Source organism: Centropristis striata, chromosome 9 (genome assembly GCF_030273125.1).
Source record: "Centropristis striata isolate RG_2023a ecotype Rhode Island chromosome 9, C.striata_1.0, whole genome shotgun sequence".
Lineage (NCBI taxonomy): Eukaryota > Metazoa > Chordata > Actinopteri > Perciformes > Serranidae > Centropristis > Centropristis striata.
The window spans coordinates 34,497,746-34,518,930 of record NC_081525.1 but is presented as its reverse complement, the minus strand read 5'-3'; the positions used below and the strand labels follow the sequence as shown (position 1 = coordinate 34,518,930).

General features: G+C 42.1%; 1 protein-coding gene across 6 annotated transcripts in view; it reads left to right on the top strand.

Moving 5' to 3' along the window:
• The window catches only part of elavl4 (ELAV like neuron-specific RNA binding protein 4), an 86,258-nt gene that overhangs the window by 9,123 nt on the left and 55,950 nt on the right, over window positions 1-21,185 (top strand). Inside the window, exon 1 of one of the 6 annotated variants that reach the window (XM_059341744.1) lies at window positions 6,735-6,758. The exons of 4 other annotated variants lie outside the window; for them this stretch is intronic. In XM_059341744.1, the coding sequence (XP_059197727.1) occupies window positions 6,750-6,758 (9 nt within the window). In that variant the 5' untranslated portion in view covers window positions 6,735-6,749. Of the gene's footprint in view, window positions 1-6,734; window positions 6,759-7,959; window positions 7,999-21,185 lie in introns of those variants that run through there. One more of the 6 variants, XM_059341743.1, reaches the window with a different exon arrangement.

Genomic DNA, 21,185 nt, shown 5'->3' with positions numbered 1-21,185 from the left:
TTAAGTAACAAGTACAATCCATTTTCCCACAATTGCCATGAATGCACACATTCCTATACAGGCAGGTTTAGTTTTGACAAGAAAGATTTTCCAATGCACAATGTTAATTTTTAATTCAAGCAACACCAGGAAAGCTGAACTCATGTGTTAACCTCTTTTCGGTAGTTTGTCGTAACCCAGTCGGCAGAATAAATGCGGGCGTTATATGTTTTAATGCAAACAAATATGTTAAATATTGACATTTTTGACTGACACTCTGGGTTGCAGTAAATTAGCTATAAACAGCAACACATGGTTAATGTAGAAAAGTCAAACATTACGTTTAATTACAAACTACTTGGTTGATGTTAGGAAAGAGGATGGGCTTTTGTCACCAGGATGTATGAATGGATATCCATGGCTTTGAAATTTTCAGAATTTATAATTTGGGGCTTTAGATCAGTAACATTTTTATCCATAACAATTAAAAACATGCAGACATTTTTTACTATGAATCAAAGAGAGATCTTTCAGGGTCAGGATATGTTTTAAAGTGAAAATGTGAGAGAAATGCTTGATGTCTTTGTTTGTAACAGCAATCTGAATCACTGTATCATCGTAGGTGATGGTTTGCGCTCTGTAAATGCCTTCAAGGGCTCTATGTTGGCAAGTGTTTGCCTCGGTGAATTGGGATTTTCTTTCAGTGCACACAGGCTTTTCTTCTCATCTGCACCCATTTAGCATTTCAGTGACTGGCTGTGAACTTGACTGTCCTCCCAAGATAATTTAACGTCATTTGCTCTCTGTGGTTTAAATAAGGTGGCATTATGATCATTCTGCTCCTGCCGCTTAAGGACATCAGTTTCCTCTTCGGAGGATCTTTTGTGGCAGAACTACTCCCAACTGCTCTCCTCTATTACTAAATTTTCAGAGCACCGTGGCACAGAGCGTCCTGCTTTTGAGGAGAAAGAACAGAGGTGATTTGATTGAACGTAAAACAGCGATGCATGTGCAGTGTGCGCCTCTGACCATGAAATTACCCCAAAAAATCAGTATCCACACCATGTGCACCATTGATTCATGAAAATGAAGCCCCTGGTCTTAACACTAAAAGCAAACAAGAAAAGTCAACTGAATCCAACCCGCCCCATTGTTGTCCGGAAACAGCCGCATCGTGTTAATAGCTGTCTGGTGTCTGGGATTCAGTGATGCTGAGTTTGTCGCTGGGCAGGAAGACGGGCAAGTTGAAGGCTGTGATTCTCATTTGTTGATTGTTACTGGCAGAGGGTGGACACCTGCCAGGAAAGAGGCGATCATCAGTCTGAGTAGCACAGCAAGATGCTACTACTGCCAGAACTTCAATACAGCAACTAAATCTATCCTTCAAGGGCAAATCAAAAAGAGCCTAAGTAAGCTACAGCATACTGAGGAGTGTGTTCTGGGCTATTAAATGTATTAGGCTGTTTTACTGCATAGACTGCTGTGATATTTTGAATTGAAATCAACCGGGCCTGATAAGCATTGTTCTCCACAGCTCTATTAAAATCCCGTTTTCATCACCAATTACAGAGTTGTTGCCGTACAGGGTAACAGGGATAATTCATTTTAAGATTGTGTTTTCTGTCTTCCGCCCTTGGTTGCATTAATTTCTTCTGAACCTGACTAGTAATTGCAAAGATCAGATTTTGCTGCAAGTTCTCTTTCTCTTGTTAATAATCAAGGTATTTTCTTCCAGCACTTTGAGGTAACACCTCTGCTGGCATCTTCACTTCTCCTCCTTTAAATAGAAGTCTTATTATGCAGAGTGAAACATGAGACAGGTGTTGAAACACTGCCTCTGACAGTTAACAACACTCAAACCAAGAGCACCTACAATTATCACCGTCTGCACACTGCATATTCAAACCTGCTATACTGTGTATTCTTTGCCTGCTCTTTCACACTTGTTATCGGAATACTACGTGTTGGCTGCTCCCAGAATATATTGTGTATGTACAGTTCAGTGCCACCAGTATATTCAATTCTAGAGATTCGAGCAAAACAAACATTTTTCAGGGCGTGGCAGAGATGTAGCATCGTGAGTTTGTGTAAGAGAAGCAGAATGAGTAAGGGAGAGGGAAAGGGACAACACCAGCCTGCATTAATCCATTAAGGTCTGTAACTAGGAGGGGTTTAGGGTGGAGTAGCAGGGCAGAATGGAGGGCAAGAGGAGTTCATGACAATTAGCCAGCTCTCTGCTTTCCGAATTAGCAGGCTGGAAGCACAGGGTGAAGCACACTTCTGGGGTCCGGCCCTCACAGCTCTGTCTCCACAGCAGTCACACTGTCAGACTGTGACGCGCTTCATAAACCAAAATGTTGTGTGCTGTTTACAGCGACGGGCATGTATGCCAGTGGGTGCACGTGTTTCGTGTGCTCTGGACCTCAGTTGTGCATGAGTGTGTGGGTTCATGGATGCGAGCCAGAGCCAATCAGTGAGATGGGGTTTCTCATTGCTGACAAGTATGGCCGGCCCTGCTGGGTTAAAGCCACAAAAGCTTTTTAACTTTCAAAACTTTACAAGAGGAAAGAAATATCATTTGCCTCCTCAAAAACTATTTAGCATCAGTCATCATCGAAAAGGCCAAATAATGCATCCAATCAACGTTGGGTGCTTTTTTTGTGTGTAAAGTCATTCAGAAAGAGTAGTCTTTTTTAGTCATTACCCTTAATTACTTCTTTGACATTTTTATATTTATTCAGAGCTGTATTGCATTTTATTCATAGACAGACATAAACTGTAGGTAGGGAAAGGCCACAAGATAATAAGCAACACTGCAATATCTCTAAAATCCAGACTGTAAAGCATCTCAGCATGGATGCCCTTGATAGACTATCTCAACCACTCCCTCCATCTGTCCATACACAATATAATAATGCACAGTGTGTACCCTTAACTAGGACATGGCAGCAACACGGTTCCATCTTTGGTATGAGTCTGTATATCATAACTACACACACAGAGACACCCACACTCCACAATACAACACACTCCAAAGAGCAGATTGTGTTTATAGCTAATTTACTGAGTAGGGGCAGTCACTTTCATTGCTTTATAAAAATCATGGTCCTGTAGAGCAATTTAGTGAAACGACAAGCCGAGCAAGTCAACTGTGAGAGTCTATTTTCACTTTGAAATCGCATTCTCATTTAGAGAAAAGGTTATTTGGATCATATTACAGAGGGAGAAAACAACAACAAAATGCTGTCTTTTATGAAATAAGAGAATGATCGGCCTCTATTTTCTCCCGACATTTTACCGCCTCTCAACATCAGTGGTTAAAAGTTGCCTGCAAACGAAGACGGAGATGTGATTTAGAATTCAGTCTCACTTTCCATTCTTTACAGTAGGGAATTAAAAAGCAACAATAAAAGCATGGTTGGGAGGAGAATATTTGGAGCAGTGGGGTGGAGGAAGAATTTTTTTCCGGGTCGAACCCAAAACCCTTTATACATTCAAAGGTCAGAGCAGAGGGATAAAAGATGGACAGGAAACTGTGCGTTTGTTGCCTGCACTATTCAGCTGCAAATTTTGCTTCTTTCTGCTCTTTGGCGGAAAATATATGGAGGCACATAACAAAGGGAAATAGACAAAGATGCACTTCTATTTTGATCCATCTTCTTTGTGTTTCATTCTACATTACTCTTCCTCTGTTGTGTCATATACAGTATGATCGGTACAAATCTCCAGACTGCGAGTGCCAGCATATTCTATTCTATCTGAAACAATAGAGAGCTTGTTCAGCCCATCTTCCCCTGTGAGTGAGTGTGCATGTGTGTGTGTGTGTGTGTGTGTGTGTGTGTGTGTGTGTGTGTGTGTGTGTACCTCAGTACTGTTCAGGCTTAATTGAAGGCGTAGTGAGGATTCTCATTGGTATGTCAGGCACATGGTTCTGCTAGGCTAGCTAGCTCGCTGTAGCTAACCAGCCAGGTGGAGAGGTCAGGGGTGAAGTGGAGAGACAGGGGAGCTTTAGTTCACCTCTCCCTTTTTTGTCTGCCATAACTGGCCTTATCATTCCTAACACTTCCTGTTTTTACTCTTTTCAAACATTATTCTTTCAGTGTGCTCATTTGGGAGCTAATTTGTGTAGCTACTTGAGTGTGTGGTTGAAATTCATAATTCATTTTAGTATGAATACACATACTGTAAATGTAGGTGTAGAGTACGTATGTGGTACATGCTGTATATATTATACTCTCCACAATGTGCAGTGGATTGTGTGTGCACAGCAGGGCCTTTAGTGAGTTACAGAGGGCATCATTTAGCTCCAGGATTCAGACCCTAACTATTCATAATGGACCTGATTTGCATTCGCTTGCTGGAGACCCGAATATCTGCTTGCTATGAGGGGACAAATAGTACCGTTAATATTTTACAAAGTGTTAACTTGCTGGTGGGGCTGCGGCTAGTGATTATTTTCACTTTTGATTAATTTAATTTAAATTTATATTTTTACCTCTGTCAAAGAAGTTATGTTTTCAGTTCAGTTTGTCTGTTTTTTTGCAAGCTTACGGAAAAAAATACTTGTCCGATTTTTTTGAAACTTGGTGAAGAATAAAATCACTCCATTTGGAGTGGATGCGAATCACAGGGCAGATATGCAAATTATTTTCACTTTCTTTAACACTGCGGGATATGGCACATGTGCTGCATTCATGTTGTATTGGAATGTTTGGAAATTCCAAGATCAAATTTCATGGCTCACCTTATTTGTTTCCTTTGCTCTTCGTTGTCACGTAAATACTGGAAACAGCTACAGCATCAACATGTTGTTTAAACCACTCTGAACAATAAAACACAACACATCTTATTTGTAGTGTCCATGTTTTTTCCACATTTAGACTTAAAGCTCACAAACACACTGAAGTCAGAAAAACAGCTTCCCAACACATGGAATGGGAAAGACCAGGAGCCCATGAATGCACCATAGACCTTGGCAGAGGTCTGCACTCTCTGAGTGCATTTCTACTTTTCATTTTCTAATATTTGATTAATTGTTTAGTCTATAAAATGTCATAGAATAGTGAAAGGTGCCAATCACAGTTCCCAAATTGTTTTGTCTTACCAACAATCCAAAACCCAAAGTATAGCTGCAAATCCTCACATGTGAGAAACTGGAACCACAGAATGATATCGCCATCACATCTACTGGATTTCACAATATTATAAATATTGTGTTAAACCTTTTAGTGACACATTGTAATCACTTGCCAATGCACTGCATCTGTGTTGGTACATGTCTTGGGGTGGCTGTGGCAGAGAAATCTCTTTCAGCTTAATGGACGTCCACTATAGTCACATTAGCTGCTGTCAGGCGTCACACAGCTGAATGCTAATTGAAACAAACCAGCATGTGAATTAGCGTTGGCTTGCTGACTGCCTTTTAAGGAAACAGTACGAACATGTCTTTGGAAGCTGATGATGTTTTGATATGTTGTCTGGCAACTTGATTAAAACTATCAGTGTAAGAGCAGTTTGTTACAAATTCACACAAGGTGACATGTTTATACCTACAGCATGAGGTGCTTGAATGTGTGTGCATGTGTGCACATGAATATGATTATGCATGCTTATTGAGTATGGTGTGTGTGGGCCAACATTTGTTTCAGTATGTGGATTTTTAATGCATGTGAGTGGGTAATTGTAGCTATGTAGGTGTGAAGGTACAGCCAAGTACTGCTGCCTGCAAGGTAACTGTGTTAAAGGAAGCAAGAGCTCCCTCTTCTTGCCTGCCCGTGATAGGGGCCAGTGGGACAACATCAACCTGTGGCAGGTTTGCTGCTCGTTATATATATATGTATATATATGCTCATATATATATGTGTGTGTGTGTGTGTGTGTGTGTGTGTGTGTGTGTGTGTGTTTTATCTATTCTCAGTGTAATTTAGAGAGATTTGATAGTGACATATGATTCAATTGTGTATAATTACTACAATAGATAAATGAAACAATAGATTTAATGTTTGTACTACAGTTGTTGTTTTTTTTAAGAAAGATGATTTAAAATAGAGCACTTTTGAGCATTGTTACTTTAGGACCCCTGAAGCAAAATGCTGCCCCTGACTATACGTCTAATAACAGGGAGTACTCACTGCAGCAACAATGCAGATAACCTGCTTTCTATACGAGCTTAATGACAAAAGAAGGTGCGTACTATATGTGAAGGCGGTTAAACACTACAAAGAGCACGAATTAAACCGTACACTGACTGCATGCATAATTATTACCAGTCAGGGGAGTGATAATTATGTGCAGTCACGAACATAAAGTCACCTTAACTGCTTAAGCATCTACCTCTCCGCGTGGTGCTTCGAGGACCACACGAGCCTGCCTCCGCGAGGGCACCGCCCCGTCGCCACCTCCCCAGCCAATGGGAGACGGCGCGCGAGGTGACTGGACACTCCATAAATGCCTTTTTTAGGGGAAAGATATAGGTGTTTTTTTCTTCTGAATCTTTTCCTTTGAGTGGATTCCCTTATCTCGTCGCGTTGTTTTGTCTCAGTTTTTTTCTCTGAGCGAGAGTGTTTCTTCTCTCCTCCTGCACGGGACAGGTCTTCCACACCCACGGGCTCGCTCTGTTTTTGGCTCCGCTATACTCACTACACCACGTCGCTTCATTCATCCTCTCCGGCACGCTTCCGCTACTCCATCCGATTCTCCTCGCTGACTTTTTACACTCTCTCCGCTGAGACTACCGTTACCGTCCGTAGCAGCAACAGCCTGACACAAGAATGGTCATGGTGAGTAGATATCACAGAGCAAAGATTTCCGTACCTGTTAGTTACGTTCACTACATTCTGCAAACTGTTAATGCAACCATATAGTGTACCGCAGCATGCAGACAGGTAGCGCCGAGTATATGAATTTACTATAGCTCTAAAAAAAAAAAGCGTTTATACGATAAAACTATATCACTAGAATACACCTGTATGGACAGGTGTGTGCGTTTATGTGCGTGCATCATATCATATTAAAACCCCAACAAAATCTGTTATCGACATAGCATATGATTTTTGCTTTTAATTTGAAAACTGAATAATCTGATCTACAATTCCTGAAAGACCTCAGTCATTATTTTGAAAGACAAAAGCTCTAATCAGTGATGTGTGTACGTGTAAAAGAGTGTGTGTGTGTGTGTGTGTGTGTGTGTGTGTGTGTGTGTGTGTGTGTGTGTGTAAGGGAAAGAGACAGGGACTACGAGAGAATGAGATAGTCTGTATACACAGTCATGTAAATGTACAGCGGATTTTAACATGCACCCAGTAATAGCTAATTTATATACACAGTGCTGCGCAGGCATCCTATTACCATAGTGCCTGAGGCTGCAATCACTCTCCCAGAGCTGCGCTCCGCTCCGCGCTGCTCTGCCCGGCTCACTCAAGCACAGACCGCAGCAGCGATTGATTGCTTTGCTGGGATTCAGAAAGCCTTTTCTCTGCCAAACCAGGCTGAGGCTGGCGTGTGCCGACGAGGGCTCGGAGCCAGCCAGAGAGCGAAGGTGTTAACACCGAGGAGGGGGGAGGTGAGGTTGAGGGCTGACAGGCAAGCCAAGAAGCCAATCACAGACTGTAAAAAGAGAGGTAGGGGGGGGGACAGTGGGCGGGCTCTGACCTTCCAGCTGAGCAGGCTACTGGGCGGGTGGCTGTGGGAAGGAGGGAGGGAGGGAGGGCTGTGGGAGGGAGGGAGGCTTGCTGCAGCCCAGCACTCTCTCATCCAGGCTCACCATTCTCCTCTCAGCATCTGTGGAAGAAGGCGATGCTTGCTCCGTACGCCTCTAGTATGCAGCTGCTCCCCGCTCGCCGCTAAGACTCAGGCAGAAACAGGAAGAGAGAGAAAAATAAGACAGAGGAGACAGGAAGAGAGTAAGAGACAGTGAGGGGATTTCTTTGCTGAGGCGTTGCTGTAGCTGTTGTGTGAGGAGGGAGAGAGCGTGAGACAACGGCCGGCATCTCCCAAATGGAGTGGAATGGGTTTAAGATGGTAAGGAAGAAGGCTACAGGCAGCCTGTCACTATACTCCACTGTACATTGTTAATCATCGTTTCATTTTAGGCAGCTTTATGTGGCTCGAGCAGGTTGTAGTTGTAGTTATCACCCACAGCCAGTATGCAATACTCTTTACACACAGGCAATGCAGTGATACTATTAAACTATTTGCTGTGCAGAATGTTAAGTTCCTGCATACAGGGAAGAGGGATACAGCTGGGGGTAAAGATGAGAGGGAGACAGATGGAGGGACGGAGGGACGGAGCCAGATATCATGCTAATAGGAGAGGTGTGGAGGCACGAGTAGAGGTAAGGAAGGATGGGGAGAGGAGCGGGAGGGAGGGAAGGGTTAAATCGGGGAGCAGCACCCATTTTATGTTGAAGCCAGAGCTGTAGGTGTCCCCCCCTTTTCCTGCCTTTGCACCACTCTGAAATATTTACCTGCGTATAGTACTGCAGCACATGAAATGTACATTGTTGATGTTGAATGTGCTGTAAGACGGTGGGGGAAAGTGGACTTTGGTAGATTTTATATTCATGTATGCAAAGTAGTCCTAGTTAATTATATGAGTAGACATGTTATCCGTCATGCTGCTTGTGTACACAGTGCGAGTTTGTGTTGTCCGTAAGTTGTGCCAGAGCTGGAGAAAGATGGAGTGGGTGTGTTGGAGTAACATGCATGCCTGGATTACAATTGATTGTAATGCCATGCATGCTCTAAGTTTTAAAAACCACTGCTCATATGAGTGTGTGTGTGAATGTGACTGTGTATTCTCAATTATGTGTTTGGCTGTGTGAGTGGGTGTCGACACAAGAGAGATAACCTGCAAGTAATCTGCTTTGCTCAGCTTCCTGAGACTCACTTTAACTTTGCATCCATTTATCCATTCATCCTTCACCTCCCAGCGACAGAGTGAGAGGTTAACTAACAAAACTAGCAGCCATATTTTTTCCCCATGTCGTTTTTTACCTATCATATAAGACAGAGTTTTATTTAATGGCCGATACTGCGTCAGTACTACAATCAATAGCACTATTTTGCATTCTCAGTGCATCCATCTGTTTTTTAGGATCTTGCCATTTACAAAGTGCCTCGCTTTTGTATTTGCACGAAGAACACTGGACATTATTCATTTGTCGGCAAGTAAATGTTTGATTGTTTGCGAGCTGGCTTCTTTCCATTGGATGCAATCAAAATGCTAATTGAAACAAAGTCGACTCCTCTGTTTGGTGACTAGGCTGGTGACGCTAGCTGGTATGCAGTCTCCCTGGACACTCATGGCTAGCAGCCTAGTGTATGTGCTTATATGGAAGGGCCTAGCAGGAACACATAACTGAGGATGTGAGAAGAAGAGTGTGCACACAGATAAAGTGTATATTATCTATACCATATATAAAGATTGGGCTCGTATTATTATGTACAGAGGGGGAAATTAAAGGACATAAAACGAGAATGGAAAAGGAGCAGTGAGAGAGGGAGTGAAAAAGTCTTGTGTTCATCAGTATTGGAGGCATTAGATATGAGATTGCACCATAAAACCTCCTGATGGGAACCAGTGGGGGACCTGGGCTAGAGACAGGCCATCATCACACACACACACACACACACACACACACACACACACGTACACACAAACATACAGCGGTTCTATTACCCTCAGGCAGAACACCATGAGCTCCAAGGTTACACATCAATGCTAATAGGGTGGGGTGTGTGAGGAATTTATTAGCTACAGTGCACCGACCGGGTGTGTGCTTAGTGATTTAAATGTAACTGAAGATCAGAGGGACATGAAATAAGGATAGGTGCTTGCATTTATATCGTACTGGGGTGATTGTAGGTCTGAAAAACAATGAAGGATGATTCACAGGCAATAAATAAGAAATGATGGATGCTAACAATTTAAAAAACAAAAGTCAAACTAACAGTACAGCTAATAAATATTACTTCACCTATTAAATTATGTGATAGCCTGTGATGTGTTTTGTATGCCTGTGTCATCGGGTCTGTGTGTTTGTGTGTGAGTGAGTGTGTGTGTGTGCATCAGAGGGGCGACTGACGTGTGTCCAGATGCAGAGTGACATGGTTAACTAGAGCCTGATTAAACACCAGGCAAATAGATAGAGTGTGAGAGAGCGAGAAGGAGAAGTGGTTCAGACACAGGAACAATTGGCTCTTAATCTTCGCTCCTGTGTCCCCGTTCGCAAACATTAGATCTGTGGAATTTACTGCAGGTGGGTGTGTCATCACATATGTAAATCAACAGACCTAAAACTCTTTGTATGGTTCTAGTAGAAATATAAATGATTGGTGTTAGCATAATAGAGGAATTTAAGCTTTACTTTCACTAAGTGCACAGATATTTAATGTTTCTGAAACTGTTCCTTTTTGATTTTCATTATTTACTATAATCTTATTACATTTAGATGTTATGAAATGAATTGCTCTAGATCATTCCTTGACCATTTGACACCTCTTCTGATAAACTAACAGCTAACAAACTGAGACACACCACTACAGACAAGTGCTCTGTTGAAATCTTCATCACAGAATAACAACATAAGCATCATTTTTACTGACTTACATCAGTTCTCTTGGGCCCAATGAGCTTATTTGCTTTGAGAAAGAGTTTTCATGGTGTATGGTTAATTTGATAGTCTGTGATGTGTGTTTTACTGAGCAGCAGAAAAACATATATTTCGATGGAGGTGAATAATGCATGTTGTGAATTTGACTTGCTGTTTGTGGGTGGTTGTCGATGTTTGTCAGCATTTAGTGTAGGAATGTCTTCAATTCACTTTCATAGAATAGACTTAGATAGACCCTGACAGATACTGACAGATTTTTTGGAGGTTGATACCGATTACCAGAGTAAAATAAACAGGAAACTTTTGCTGTTTTATGTTCCAAAATGTTTCTTTTTGTTAGTTTTAGTAATTTGTCGTTTTTTTTGTTGGTAACTGTCATTTTTTCAGCTTGTTTATAGTTTTAACCATTAGTGAGGTGACCGTCAAATTTCTTGATGCTACCTGTATTTTAGCCTTACTTACTTAGTTACTCTTAAGTTCTTATCCTCCGTGTTGAATGACACTATAGGGTTGACATTGTTGAGAGCTCTTGTGTGCGCTCTGGTGGATAAACTATGTTATGACACAATTTTACTGACAAACCGATCCAGACTTCTTTCCTGCATTATATTCTGAAGAAATAAATACCGGGAACATGTAAACAGATACATAAATGTCACCAATATATCTTTGATAGGCAAATATCGGCCAATAACATCGATGGATCAATTTATCGGTATGGTTCTACTTTGCTAGGGGCAACACTAGCTAAGGAGATGGCCTTTAGCATACTATGTGTTTCATGTGTATAGTCATAATTCTGCTGCCGTTTCCATAGTTTGATAAGTTTTACCCATTTAGAGCATGCACTGCAGTTCATCACAGCCATAGTAATTTACTACAGAATGGTGAGATGTCAAATGGTCATATTATGTGTATGTAGTATAGTTCATGGATGTAGTTGTTAATTAATATGCATGTGGCTACACAATAAATGTCAAGTGTGTGTGTGTGCGGTGTGTCTCATACTGTACATGTCCCCTCTCTAGCTGGCATGTTTAAAAGGATCAGTAGCAGCTGTAACTGACATCAGTCAATCAGCTGTAATTACATGTGCCCTGCATTAACTTTGACACCACTTAATAATGAGGTTTAGAGTGGGGCATTTTAGAAATAGATTATAGTTATACTGTATGTTAGTCAAGTATATAAGACATTTAGTTAGATTACATCTGTTTGGTGGGATCTCTCTGAACACAGCTGGCGAACTCCTGCAAGGCTCTACAGAAGCTTTTTCCTCTATTTTTTTTCTTGATTACACAACAGTATGATACTCAACTTAAGTAAAACACACACAAAAGGGTGCCAGGCCCTCCCTTAAAACACAGTTATACACAGTTAAACATTTAAACTAGTGTGTAATTTAATGCTACAATTGAACACATGCAAACAATAATTAGTAACTCAATTTTAAGAAAATAATATTTGATTATTATCATGCAATGTACATTCTGCATGGCATTAATATAATAAATTATATCTGTGCTAAATGTGGTTGACCTGTGATTTAAAATGTAGCTCCTATTACAAAGTTACAGAAGTAATTTCTCGTCTTGCCCTTACACTTGAAATTACACTTTTTTTCCATTGCTTTGGCATATTTTGAGTGAGTGCATTATGCAGTCTATCAGTATTTTGGTGGTACAGTGTCTGTATAAATATCGCTAAATATTTTATTGTCTTTAAATGTCTTTTCCACTTTTCTTTAAACAAAAGCTTGATGGAAGCAGTTAATGAGCCAAAAGCCTTTTTGAATAAGAAGCTGCTGTAACAATCTCTGTCCCAATTAGCACGCTTTGGTTTTTAAATATTCCTTTTGTGTGGAGCCTAAACACACATGAAGACTCACAAAACGGTCACGTTGAAAATTTAATAGGCTTCCACAGCGATTTCCTTCATTTATTTAAAATGTTTTTTTTTCCCCCTCTCTCTTTTTAAAAAGCTAGAAATCTGAGAGGCATGGCAAGGCATTCTGCTGTGAGGGGAGCAGCATTCACAAATACTAGACCTAATTCCTTTGGCAGCAGCTCAAACTGCTACCGACAGACACATAATCAGCTGGGGAGTGTTAGCGCCTCAGCCCACTAGCAAACACAGGACCGAGCCCTTGTTGTGCATCGCTGCTTTTCAGAATAAATATCCCGATGGAAAATACAGTGGGAGGAAAGAGGTATTCATGTGTATATAGCTCTTTGTTCAGTCAAAGATACAGAAGGAGAGAGGAACACTGGCTTTCTTAGCTACTTTACTGCTCATTCTTTCTCGATCCTCTCTCTCCCTTGACTTCTCTCTCTCCCTCTCTCTCTCTCTCTCTCTCTCTCTCTCTCCTTTCCTTCCTCCCTCTCTTTCTCTCATCCTCCACTGTACCGTGTGTGTTTTGGTATTCATACAGATGTTTGGATTTGAGTGGCAGTTTCTCCTGAGACTGTGCACAAGCGGCTGACTCGTCTCATCTGCATTTTGCATCCCAGGAAAAAAGAGAAGAGAAAGCAGCGGAAAGCATCAGCAGGCAGACAGGCCGCGTGTGTGAGAGAGACAGAGCGCGCGTGTGTGTGTGTATGTGCGTGTGTGTGCACGTTGCCTGTTGTTTGGCTTTGGCAGCTTAACTGGCCCCCGTGCTGTTGCTGTGTGATGTTTAAAGGACGTTTCAAGGTCATGCTTTCGACAGTCCTCACCGCCTCTAACATATTAAACATTTATATATTTCTGTAGCCGGATGAATTATAGATTGAACATGCTACTGAACATGCTACAAAATGGCACCATTGTGGTTGGTAATAGACACATTAGGGCCTACAAACACAGCATCCCACACGACAGCCTCTAGCCTGCCTTATCTCATCAATAGCAACAGTAAGAGAGACAAAAAAGGCTGATGTTGGCTCTAAGAAGAGAACCAAGAAAAATCCCACAGCAGGAGGAGAGGGGGTGTAGAAGGTCCATCTGCATGTCAGTTGTGGTCAAGGACTCATAAAGATCAGGGCTGCTGTATATAAAGATAATAATCCTGGAGCTGACAGACTTCATCTTAAAGAAAAATAAATCTTCTCATGAATTTTTAAGAGAAAATGCAGAAAAAGAGGTAGATAAAACCTGACTGTTTTCTCTCATCAGTCAGAGGTTTTTGACATAGCACTGTGAGACCAGAGATAGCCAACCAGCTACACCCACAGGCAATTTGAGATCGTAATTGTGATAATGGAGGTGTTTATCCCTACAGGAATATGGATTCTCACAGTCGATGCATATTGCCTTCCAATCGTCAGGAATGCTGTCCTTCCTACACAGTATAGGAAATGGAGGGAATGGGATTTACGACGCTTATCAAGATTGATAAACGTCAGCAGCAGGCATGAGCAGCACCTGTCAAGTTAATATTGGGAGGCAGAGAGTGAAAAAGTCAGAAAGAGAAAAGAAAGGGAACGAGAAAGAGAGAAAATGGGAGATAGATGTGTGCTATCTCCTGGCTGCACGGCTCTCCGGCACATGCTGTCAGACTAAAATGCTGTTGCAGAATTTTCTATGGCAATCAGCCACCGCCTTCTATATGTTGCCTCCCTGGCACATGCTACAGTATATGTGCAGAGAGAGTCTCCTGTGGGCATTTTCAATTACTCTGCACTGTACAGCAGCAGTAGGGGGGATTAATCTGCTCGTTTGAATGCACGCCACACTTAATGGTTTAGCTGGTGTGCCGGCGGGCCTCGTCTGTTAGCTGCGCCCCGTATACATTTAGGCTTTTGTGTCTCACTTTTTCTCTCTTCCTGCTGCAGTCGAAGCTATCTCTAAATTGCACCGCTCTCACATCAAGTTACCCTGAGATTAGATTTTCACAGAAGATGGGCTCACGATAATTTCTCAAGTCAAACTCCAAATTGATTGTGTAATGACTAGTACAAAGCAACTTTATAGCATTTGGAAAGTGACTGAAATACTTTAGCCCTTGCAGTGACAGCATATTCAAAGAGCACAAAAGAAATCTCCGTTACAGGGTGATTAATGTAGCTGAATATTTAACTGACACCAAGCTTATACGAAAGACCAAAAAGTGAAACAGCAAATTTGATATTTCATAATGTCACTCAGCATAGAAAGAAGGAGATTTGCCAGAGGATAGATATAAACATTTTAGCTTGTCTGTCTATCAGCGATGCAGTAACCTCCTCTACATCTACATGTAGTTTCGAGTTATTCATTGCCTCCATCAAACTGTTTACTCATTAAGACAGATGACGGACGGCTGTCCTTTTCCCTTGCAGCTATTTGATTATATGAGCTCCGGTTCAGAGCTGAATCAATAACCAGATTAGCAAGGCACACGCGTACACACACACTGACATACACTCAGCCACACCCTCCCACAGTTCTCAAGGCTGTGGAATGAATTCTCGAGTACAACGGTCGGTTTGTGTCTATGTGATTTAGATCTATGCCTGTGCTGCAAGGCAGACACACTCACTTTTACACACACACGCAAGCAAGCAGGCTGTGTCTGAGATGCAGCTGATGGGGGAAACAGTGATTAGATTAGGAAGAGCTCTGCCTCTGCTTAGCAGCCGGGCCAGTGTTCTTCTCTCTCCCTTGTTCTCAGTCTAAGTGCTGTGCTGTAGGTTTTCTTCTCATTGTATACCTCCAGGCTGTTTATAGTTTTTTAAATACCTGTTCAACAAAGCCAATATTACCCCTTCAGCCTCGAACCAGTTTTAATTAGAACTCCTACTGTGAATTATACAGAAAATTGAGTTCAGTCAGAGGAGTTTACAAGTTTCTTATTCAGTTGCTCGGGGAGAATATGCTCAGAGACCCCTTTTGGGAAAGTTGCTTCATCTTGTTCTTTAAGGCCTTTTTTAAATACATAAAACAAGCGTGACTGTAGGCTTGAGCAAGCGAGGAATGTATTTTCTAGTTGGTTGCAATGGCATGACACTGCTGAATTGCTTATTTCTGACCTGATACATGCAGGTGGGCACAGTAGCAGTGTATAGCTGGGTAGTTGAGTTTGTGCATATGTTTGTTTATGCCAGTGTATTTTAGTCTATTTTGCTAAAGATAGCAGACAGCTTCACTAAAATGGCTGGTTGCCTGCACAGGTGCATGGCGGCATTCACCTGCCAGCTACTTGTGGAGGTGGTGTCCTCGCTCATGACACATGGTGCTGACTCAGATGGATCAGCCTGCTTGCTCTCCCTGCCTTGCTGTCTGTTTCCACGTCCTCGATCCACTGTCCCAGCCCAGCTAAAAGCAACTTCAGCTCAACACGGAAATAAGCACCGCATGGAAACACGAGCTATTCCCTCAAATGCAATCCAGAGTAGTGCAGGTTTTTGTCATCGCAGTGCTGTTGACTCTGTTGCAGTGTCACTTTGTATTTATTCAGAGAACAGTCACGGTGAGTTCAAGTAAGCAGGTTGGTTTTAACATAGTTATGGCAAACATTATTTTTCTGTTTTGAAAAAGGAAGACAGAGGGAGATAAAAGACGTGTCCTTTTGGGAATGATTGAGAACATTTTATGTCATGTTCTTCCCGTCTCTCCTGCTTCGTTTTTACCCCCTTTTTTCTTATTCACCATGTGTCTTTTGTGCCTACCATCCACAGAAACAATACTCACTGAATTGGCGCTACAAGAAAGAGAGATATCATCTCCACTAAAACCTTTTAACCACATTAATGACATTTAATTAAGGATAGAATCCCATGTAGGGGATGAGACGTTGATTTAGCCTCTTTAATCCCACCAAAATGTCCCAGCTAAGGGCTTCGACAGTGATCACTCCCATCCGTCACACCCAGGGATTTCAGCAGGACAGACAGCGATGCACAGCAGAGACATCTTGCTGATTTGACTGAGCTGGGAGCTGAGATGCTGGCTGCTGCAGCTAGAACTGGAACAAAGGCTGGCAAGCTGTTGATGGGGATTTGATGCTGTTCAATGGAAGATTGTTGTTGGGATGATGGCACTGCATTGACTTGCAGTTGAGGATTGGATAGAGAAATAGGGGTCAGGGGCATCAAGTGAGGGACTGTTCCTGGCTGAGGAGTGAATCTAGGGGAGCTGTGATGAGGACCGGAGAGGCCAGGCTGGGGCTGGGGCTGAGGGACAGGGACTTGTGCTGACAGGCAGGGCCAGGCCTTCAATTCCAAGGCCCAGTCCCTGTGCTCCGGGCTTCAGCCAAACAGCTAGGCAGGTGTCCAGCTGATCTCACACCCCCACAAGGGAGGAACTGCAGAGCACCAGTCACTGGAGCTGCACAAATTGAAGTGTCATCTCCAGAGTCAAGATGCTCACCAATTTTCTGCATGCGTTGGTGCAGAGTTGGGATTCAGCCAGTGGACAAATGGCTCTAGTTCCGCCTACAGTTTGGCTGAGCAAAGGAGACCGTGGTGTGTGTGTGCGTGTGTGTGTGTGTGTGTGTGTGTGTGTGTGTGTGTGAGACAGAGAGAGAATGTACTGTGTATGTATGAAGCACTGCAGGTCCTCAGTCATTGCCCTTGAAGGATAGTCTGTCTTTTGACTGCCCAAAGTGCAGCATTAAATTTTTCAGAAAAGTTTTTCGATTAAGATAATTAAAAGTAGAATGTGTAATGCACCAACTAATAGGGGGCAGATTCTCACCTCCTCCCACCCAGATTGGGTACAGTTAGACACAAGTCATAAACCTTGCAATGTCCTCAAAAATGTTTCGTAAACCTTTCCAGATTTCCAGTCTTGCCAAGTGAATACAATATGGTTGACTGATTGAAATTTTCCATTGAACCACTACTGGGTTCATACAACCTAAGACAGTTTGTACACCTATCGTTCATTTTCTCTGGCTCATTTTCCCCTTGGTTTACTTTTCACCCAAAGAAAAATCCATGTAAACCAAAATGCATCACTACAAACTACGTGAGTGCTTTCAGTCCGCTTTTTGGTCAGATGTGTCTTGTGTGGGAGCAAAAAGTAAATAGAGGAAGAAGGTCCTGTGCTCTGGATTATGGATATTTCTGTGAGGGAAACATTTCTATGCAACTCTTCGGCTAGATGCTACTACTACTAGCAAGCTGCTACAGTTTGCTTGCTTTGAAGCTCTCAGAATACAAAGCACAACTATGAACAAGAGCCATTTAGAAAATTTGACCAAACTGCTAAAACCAATCAACTTATAATCTTCAAATGTAGTCGGCCTATAGCTTATGTTATGGCTTACTTAGCTTAGCTTTAGCAGTACGAAAACAGCCACATTAAAAAGATATATTGACACCATTTAGAAGGTTTTGCACTGTGGTATGTGCTGTCATTACTATACTAATTTCTCCGAATAGCCAATTATAGGTGTTGCTGTTATCAAACCATCAGTCAAGCCAATGTTTACTCTCATTTGGCTTCTTTTTATTTCTTTTGACACTGAACATGGTTTGTTGCCAGTTCTGCACATTTAAATGCAAAGTGTTGCTAAACCTTTGATGTGCTTTTTAGCCTACGGAAAAAAAGTCAAACTGAGTAAAACATCAGATTTTACATTTGAGGATAAAAATCTATGCCAACAAACAACAGGCTGTAATTGTCAGTAAAATATTAATCTTGAGGTTATTATATAGATCCTGTCTGACATACCCCTTGACAATTGGTCGTATCCTGCCATTTGCTGACCTCTGACCTTACACAAGTATGTGCCGATTACCCAGGAGCTGTGAGGGAGTGTGTGGGAAAGCTGCATCGATCTCTGAAGACTGAAACATCACAAAAGAGAAAGAACAGAGGGGGGGAAAAAAGTCAAGCCAAAGTTAAATGAAAAATTGCTTACGTACACGTCTCGCGCGGTCTGGAACATTTATTATTCCGAGTCACACAGAGAGAAAAGAGGTGGAGGAGGATAGAAGAAGAGAAGAATCCATTTGGTAAAGTAGATGCAGATCGATGAGACTGGAGGCAGGCAGGCCAGAGTGCAACAGAGGAGGGTGTGTGTGTAGGGTGGGGAGTATCTGTGATGTGTCTCTGTGTGTGTGCGTGCTTGCGTGCATGAAGCATCCCAGATTACTTTCCCTGATTGATCCGGCCCAGCATCCGTCTGACCTGCAGGACATTTCAGAGCTCGGAAGATGCTGGTGGAGGTGGAGAGACGGCGAGAGAGAAAGAGACGGCCAGGAAGAAAGGGAGAGGAGAGAGGAAAATAAAAATCAATAGCGCAGAGAGCATTACAGGGAACTTGACTGGCCGAGAAGCCGAGATAGTAAAGTCGTATTAATCTCTTTGTGTCTCAGTCAATTTGATAGGAACTCCAATTCAGTATCACTAACTCCAATTCAGTATCACTAACTCCAATTCAGTATCACTTTGGTGGACTGAGAGGGAGTTTCAGTCTGCGTTAGCTGTATGAGGTGTGGTCGCTTTATGTTCAGAGGAATCAGTAACTCACGATACGGTGCAGTCACGATACAGTGGCCACAATAATACAGCGATTCTTCAATACTCATTACGTTGCAAGACAGTAATCTACAATACATCACAATATCTGTGTAACTGAAGAAGAAATAATGCCCTTAAAAAGGAAAAAGCAGGAATTTAGCAAAACACTTTTGGGGTTAAAATGCTTAGAGGAAGGTTATAACTTGTTTGATAAGCGCATCACAGGCAGTGATGAGGTAGTGAGTGAGTAGTGGGTGGGGGAAATCTGTTTAGAGTGGCTGCATGTTTTAATAAAGATTATCCATATTTTGCCCCAGTGTATCAATAATGTAAAAGGAGAGGAAATAATACGATACATTTCCCCACAACTATTTAAGTTAGCAAAAAGGGTACACATGGCACAAATTGTCAGTATTTTAGGATGTGCTCATGTGTCATTTAGTATCTACATCTGACAATAAATTAGAATATGGTGATGTTGTCTGTCAGATTAATTTTAACGTCATCATGTTTTCTCATTTTAGCAAGCCGAATTACGTAAAAAAAAAATAGATAAAATGCATAAGGCATAAGGAAATCACTAATAATATCTGAAGCAAGATGGTGAGGCGAAGTCTAACAAGTCAGATGGTTGCATGCTGGCTCCATTTTGTAGCTGCCAGGCAGTGTGTCTATCAGTGAAGAGATCCTGCAGCATACTGTCTACTCCGCAGTCTCTATAGCCTCCATCTATCCTGGCCAAGTCAGGGTAAATTGATTGTCTAAGCTCTGTAAGAGAAGGGGGAGGGAAGCTTGCACCAGCCGACAGTATAAAGTGGTGGTTTTATGGTGTAAAAGCAGCAGAGCAGTGACGAAGGTGAAAAGGACAGCAAAGGAAAAGACAAACTCCTTGGTCGTTTGAATTTTAGCTTGTACCATAAGTGACACAGAGCTGCGGGAGGAGAGACAGATTGTCTTTGAGCATGGTATGAACACATACAGTAAATCTAAAAGATAGCTGCCTGTGCTTTTAGTATTTTTGACTGTTAGAGGAAAACAAATGTTTACCCCTCTTCCTTGCTGTAGGCGGATGAGGCTCGTCCTATTTGACTGCAGTACCTAGACACCATTGGCCGGGAGCCCAGGGAGACAGGAAGCACTTTTGTGGCATCAAATATTAATGGCGTTATAGAGTGTATTGATTATATAATAAGTTTTCCCAGCATCTGAGCACCGACTGAAATGTATTCCCTGAATAATTGAAAATGTATCCATGAGCGGTTTTTCATCTCAATGGTTGGTGAATGTAATTGCATTGCACCCTTATTTCAGTGTTATTTGAGATTTTATCAGAACACGCACATGTGTGTGTTCAAGTGATAAAAGCAAGGACAGCAAGAATATGAAGAAAGATGAAACTGCGTGTGTGCACTGTGTATGTGTGCATGTGTGTGTGTGTGTGTGTGTGTTGCGCCTGAGACTGTTTGTTTTATCGAATGGTTGAGCATTGAATATTGAGCCCTGAGTAGTGCAGAGACTTAAACGCACTTCTGAGAAATGTAATATTCCTTTTTCCCCCCGACATGATGCTCTCTCGCACTATATGTTGGCTGTTGAAATGGAGACTCATATACATCTGCTTGCTGCTTTTTACATTTTTATCACCACATTTGTACATGCTACAATTACACTGCACTGTCTGCTTACTGCGGCACACCATTCCCTTCCACCGCGACGCAAAATGACGGCTTTGCAGAATGGGTGACAAATGCTTTTGATGTTTCACCTCTGCCTAACAACTTCTTTTTTCAGGGTAGCTTTTCGACTTTGCATTTGAGCTATACAGTATGTTGTGCTCTGCCCTCTTAATGAGATCAACTGTACCTAGAGTGGGGGCCTTAGCCCCGGGGGTGTATCTATCCCTGGCGCTGTCCACTCTCGGCTCTTTAAAATGGTTATAAATACACCTCGCTGGCTTTGACACACCTGTATAGAGACAGAGCGCAATTAAGTCACGTGCACATTGGAGGGGAAAATAATTAATCACTCTCCATTGACTTTGTATTGCGCTAAAGGTGCCTCCCGCTAGCAAACAACAGAAAAATTACTCAAAGCTTACAGACTAAAGAAAAACAACTTTTAATCTTAACACGTGCACAAGCATTTTGTCACTTGTCAAGTTTTAGG